The following is a 5,768-nucleotide window of genomic DNA, read 5'->3' as shown; positions in this document are numbered from 1 at the left end:
AAAAATCCAACTGTATAAATGGGTAATTGTATGTAAAAATAATGTGATATCTTGTAACAATTGTTAAGTCGCCCTGGATAAGGGCATCTGCCAAGAAATAATAATTAAAACCCAAGTAAATTATAAAACTGCCACCAGAGGGCAGTATGCACCAAGTGACAATCCCATTGAACAGTTTTAAACAGTCTTCCTTCCCATCTGTGTTAGGTTTCTCATTTGCTTCTTACGGGAGTTACACACTTGTGAGGAGCTAGATGTATTCTGAACAGTACTGTATTGCAGTGTTTAATTTTATACATGATTTCTGGGTTACAACTACATATTCATATTTTACCTTGTAGGTTGTCCAGTAGTTTCATTTGCAAGCTTCAATCCCTATTTGAAGCCTTTTTGCCTGGTTATGGACCACCAGCTTTCATTGTGTAAACGAATGAGGGACTGGACCTTTTAAAAAGCACACACTGTGCGCTGATATTGAAGTTAGAGGACCCAGAGCCACTATACTTGATCAAAGTGAAGCTGCATTTCAGAAACAATGGAAGCATTCGAGTGTTGGTAAAAATATAACAAATGTTTTAATGGTTCAATAAAACACCATGTTCACTATTTGTAAATTACTAACAAAATGACATACAAATCTATTAGACAATGCTTAGACAGCAAGAAGCAACAAGTATTACAGTGACAAACTATTTTGTAGTGTTAGTGTCAGATCAGATGGTTAAGTTAAAACACACCACATTACATGCTGGCTTAACAATCTCCATATACAAAAAAGTGCATTACTAACCCACCTAGTTAGGATAACAGAGCTCTTACCAAGGGGAACTTTAATGTCCTTGCACTCCCCCCCCTCCAAAAAAAGAAATCTCTCCACCCCATTAGTGTCCAGCAGAAATTGTTAGTAGGTATGTTAGTCCAATCTAGTGATTTAGGAATGATAAGCATTGGTGTTGTAAGATTGCCAAGGGCATGAAACCAATTGTCACTGACCATTAACAATAGCGAGCTCTTGCTTTTTTTTTTCTCTCTATTTAAAGAAAAGTAGAATGCTGGTGTGTCCAGGCATTGTAAAGCCCTACAGAAGGTTAAGATTTGTTTTAAAACGTTACTATTAAATTCCTTTTGCTTTAAGTTGACCTGTCAACTTATGTTACTGGAGAGTACGGTATTGACTTTATACCCATAGTCGTTGCCCCCCCCCCCCCCCCAATACAAATTTATAAAACACAGCTAAATAAAATGTGAAGTTCAGTTTTTCAGTTTAGTTCTTGTATTCCACAGGCTCCTCCCCCTCTTCACCGAGCAAACACGTACGAATCAGTGCCTCTGTTACACTGTAGGGGTCGCAGTTGGCAGAAGGACGACGGTCTTCAAAGTACCCCTTCTTATCCTGGCCCACGGTTCGAGGGATTCGGATACTAGCCCCACGATTGGCCACGCCGGCAGAGAACTTGTGGATGTTGGAGGTTTCATGGCAACCGGTCAGGCGCCTGGCGTTATCCAACCCCCCCTTTGGATCGTAGGCACGGATGTGATAGTCATGCCTCTTAGCAAGCTTCTCAATGGACGCCTCAATGTACCTAAGAGTAGAGAGAAACAGACAAAGCATCAGAACACTGCATCCCTCCCGGACATACTCTCCCTCATGTTACTCCATTACCTCTTCAGAGTAGCAGTGTTAACACTAGAATGACCAAGGCGGTCATTTTGACCGTTTTTGGAATTTAATTTTCTGTGCATGTGTTTAAAATAAGTAGCTGTGCTTCCCTGACTTCTCCTAAATATATGTATGAATTCCCCTGACAAACAAAGAATCGTGTACCTGGAAAAATTTGCAACATAAAATACTGTCACTTATTCCTTACCAGGCGCGGTCTAATTGGCCGATACATATAAAACATTATAACAATGAAATGTTGTGGTATTATTTGTGTTTCTCAGTTGCGACTTGCAGCAGCATTGAGTCTCTATCAGTCTGCATTCCTCAAGTGAGCTGTCTGACATAGCTCCGACATAGACTTTGTAAACGAAGCCCATTCTGTTGAAATGTTTATTTATTCATGTCATTTCGTATATAAACGCATAGCTTCAGTTGCACATATGTAAGCGACAGAAACCCATTTATTTTAAAATGGGTACTTTTTTTACATTGTTTCAATTGTACAGTTTTGTATGTATACGATATACCTGTATACACACGCATTTATTTTAAAATTTGTTTTTCATTTGTTTACCGTTTGAGAATGTGCATTATTTAACGTCTGTATATAAAAACATTTCTGTTAAAATGTCTGTTTATTTACAATGTTTCGGTTGTGTAGCTGCTTTATATGGCGTTCCTGAATAAAACTATACAGGACTTGTAATCAATTGTTTGTCCTTGCATTATAATATTTGTTGTTTTTAATATGCAGGTCAAATTGAACAGGCATGGTTGTTCTAGGTATGCCTATAAAAACGCAGTGGTTCTAGTGTTAATCCCATGGAGTATGAATTTGACACTTGTAGCCCTTCAGGCTTTACTGCAGGGTATGCTTAATTACAATCTTTACAGTCCAGATCCACTACACTCTTATAGCTGGCATCATCCCATACCAAGTCCCCTTAAGCAGAGAACTCTGCTCTACCGCAGTGGCTCTGCTTGACCATTTAAATAAGTGTGAGGACTGCATTGCATTAGATGGTCCCTGAACGGAGTGACTATGCATTTTTGCAATACAACGCAAAGCACATGGATTAGAAAGCACTGCCCGAGATCAAACTCACGTCAAGCCTCCATCTTCCCTCATCTCCTTGGTGCTGAAGTTGGTATGGCAGCCAGCTCCATTCCAGTTGCCGGGGATCGGCTTGGGGTCAAATGAGACGATGACTCCAAAATCTTCACAAACTCGGTGTAGGATAAACCGGGCTGCCCACAAGTGGTCTCCCATGTTGATTCCTTCAGAGGGGCCAACCTGGAACTCCCACTGTAAAGGAAATTAGATTTAGGTTGAGCCAAAAAAACACACACACCTCAATCCATGTCCCAGTCGGCAGCCCTGTATGAAAAGCAGCCTGAGCTCAATCTGTCCTAGAAAGAGAGGAGTATCTAGGATACAGCTGAAGAGCAGCAATACAAACAGCTGTGAGAATTCCTCATGCTTCATGAGCAAATAATATTGCTCATGAAATACAACAGGCGCTGGCCCCGCCCTTGTTTCCAAGTTATCACGATTTGCGTGCCAAGTTATCAGATTTGCAAACCGTTCAGCAATTAAAAAAACGGCACAACTAAAGAAACATGGTATTCACCTGAGCTGGCATGACTTCTGCATTTGTCCCACAGATTTCGACCCCAGCGTAGAGGCAGGCTCTATAATGAGCTTCCACAATATCTCTCCCATAGGCCTTGTCTGCACCAACACCACAGTAATAAGGACCTGCAGGGGTTCACATGTTTTGGATTAAGCATCATATGAGGAGATGTTGGAAGTGCAGATTTTGAAGCTGGAACAGCTGTGCAGTTATTTAAAAGGGGACTATCCCCTTACCTTGAGGACCAGGGAAACCATTGGAAGGCCAGCCAAATGGGTGCCCGTCAGTTCCAAGAATGGTGTATTCCTGCTCCATACCAAACCATGGGTGCTGGTTCGCCACCATCTCCATGATTCTCTTACAGGAATGACGAAGGTTAGTGTCTGTGGAGTTAAAAAATAAAGTTATATATTTCTGCATAATGTGAATCTCAACTTGAACTGTGCTCTTCGGCTTTCGCTGGATATGGATTCCGAATAGCAAAGCTTACCTGCAGGTTTCCTGTTGTACTTTATCACTTCACACAGGACCAGTTTATTGGGGTCTTTCCGGAAGGGATCCCTGAACATGGCAGCAGGAATCAGGTACATGTCACTGTTGGAGCCTTCAGACTGGTAGGTACTGGAGCCATCAAAGTTCCACTCTGGCAGATCTGCATGGAGAGGAAGCACAAGATTTGTTTCAGTATTTACATAGCATTTAAAAAGCCTTATTTGCATCTCTAGCCTGCCAAACACTCAGATTGGAATATTTTAACATAAAACAAGTTATGCCAAGCAGAAATCTTACTACATAATAAAAACAGATTTAAGCAACGTTTAGAAGTAGCGTTAGAATAGAACCTAGCTTGCTGCAGGTATACAATGACCGTTTCATTTTGTTAGAATTACCTTCAATGCTTTTTGGCTCGGAGTCCAGTGTTCGGGTTTTGCAGCGAACGTTCTCTCCCGTTCCATCGATCCAGAAGTACATAGCTTGCACCTTGTCACCTTGCGGGAGATCCAAGTATTGCTGCTTAACGCATTTACTCAACTGAGAGCTGCAGGAGGTGGCCATCTTAATTACTAAAAGAGTCCTGGAAAAAGAAACGGGGGGATTAATTTAAAAAAAAAAAATACAAGACACACGCAATAGAAATTTAGCACAGGGTACTATCAACCGTTATTAAGCACGTTCCACATGTAAGAAAGCTATTTTACGCACTAGGAACCACTTATTTACAAATGTCAAGGAATACACCTATTCAATCATGTCAGAAAACACCCATGAGACATTTCAATGGAGTTTACGCTAAAATTGATCAAATGTATCGAATCCGAGTCACTCAGTGTACCCCGCAGATTAACAAAGGACCCCCCCCCCCCCCATAAAAACAGCGTGCAACCCCACGTGCAGTAAACGCGAGGATTCTATACTCTTAAAATAATTTTGAATGATATTCCCCTTCTGTCACATGCATTGTAGCTGTACAATTGTGATCAATACAGTTTTGTACAAAGCACCGCGCTACAGACAATTCACATAAATGTATATACCAATCAAATTTAAATTCCATAAACAGGTACAACAACAACAAAAAAAAAATAGTGTGAGCAGTACATTACTACAAACACGTTTTGTTTTTACAGCATTGTTCACACACTGCACTGTGCTTTAGTTTTCTACACGAAATGAAGCCCGATCATACCCACGTTGCCTTGCTTTGACAGCAGTAGTAATTGCATTATCTCGTTCGAGATAAGTAACTTATGTTTGCCAACAGAAAACGTTTGGAAGCTTAAAACTTCCAAACGTACAAGAAAAAAACCAGGATTTATATATATATATATATATATATATATATATATATATATATATATCCAAACTACCTTGGATCTTACTGGTTAATATATATATATATATATATATATATATATATATATATATATATATATATATATATATATATATATATAAAGCTAAACTAGAACGAATACTACTAGTTTCCTATGCCCTCAAAACATATCTCTTACAAATAATGCACTGACAGAATCAGCTTACACAACAGCCAATAAAAACAAATAAGAAGAACATTTTAGAAGATTGAAGTACCTGGTAACAAATAAAAATCAAGTAAGGTTTCAGACTGGCGTTGAATCCAGTGAATTGTTTTCAAATTTCTCTTTTGTAGATGTCTCATTCTCCTGAACTACCTTATTGCGCTACACTCACATTTATAACAAGGAGAATTAAATCTTCTGGTCCGTGATTGGTCAGAGGGGAACGTGATCCTTGCATGTTCAGGTGATGGAATGACATACAGTGAAATCATTGGACAAAGGAAACTGGAGTGGGTAGGGGGGGAGTAGCTTCCTGATTGGTCAGGATGAAGATCACAGCCTGTGCTTCTTTGACGCTGGGCTTTGTGTGTGTGTTTTTTGTCCCCAAAACATAAAGTCATCCACCAAAAATCTTATTTTAGGTATTTCTAG

At 39.8% G+C, this 5,768-nt stretch overlaps 1 protein-coding gene across 1 annotated transcript; it reads right to left on the bottom strand.

Annotated features, from left to right (window-relative positions):
* Nucleotides 1–552: 552 nt before the first annotated feature.
* Nucleotides 553–5,546, bottom strand: LOC117417421 (glutamine synthetase). Its single transcript, XM_034029565.3, has 7 exons — nt 5,389–5,546; nt 4,188–4,372; nt 3,788–3,949; nt 3,534–3,680; nt 3,295–3,422; nt 2,770–2,969; nt 553–1,583 (listed from the first exon to the last, which is right to left on the bottom strand). Exons 2-7 carry the CDS (start codon nt 4,351–4,353, stop codon nt 1,265–1,267), a joined length of 1,122 nt encoding a protein of 373 aa, XP_033885456.1. The 5' UTR covers nt 4,354–4,372; nt 5,389–5,546; the 3' UTR covers nt 553–1,264.
* Nucleotides 5,547–5,768: the final 222 nt, after the last annotated feature.

The sequence above is a fragment of the Acipenser ruthenus genome, chromosome 12 (assembly GCF_902713425.1).
Source record: "Acipenser ruthenus chromosome 12, fAciRut3.2 maternal haplotype, whole genome shotgun sequence".
Classification (NCBI taxonomy): domain Eukaryota; kingdom Metazoa; phylum Chordata; class Actinopteri; order Acipenseriformes; family Acipenseridae; genus Acipenser; species Acipenser ruthenus.
Note: the sequence above shows the minus strand (reverse complement) of the source record. Positions and strands in the feature narration are given on the sequence as shown.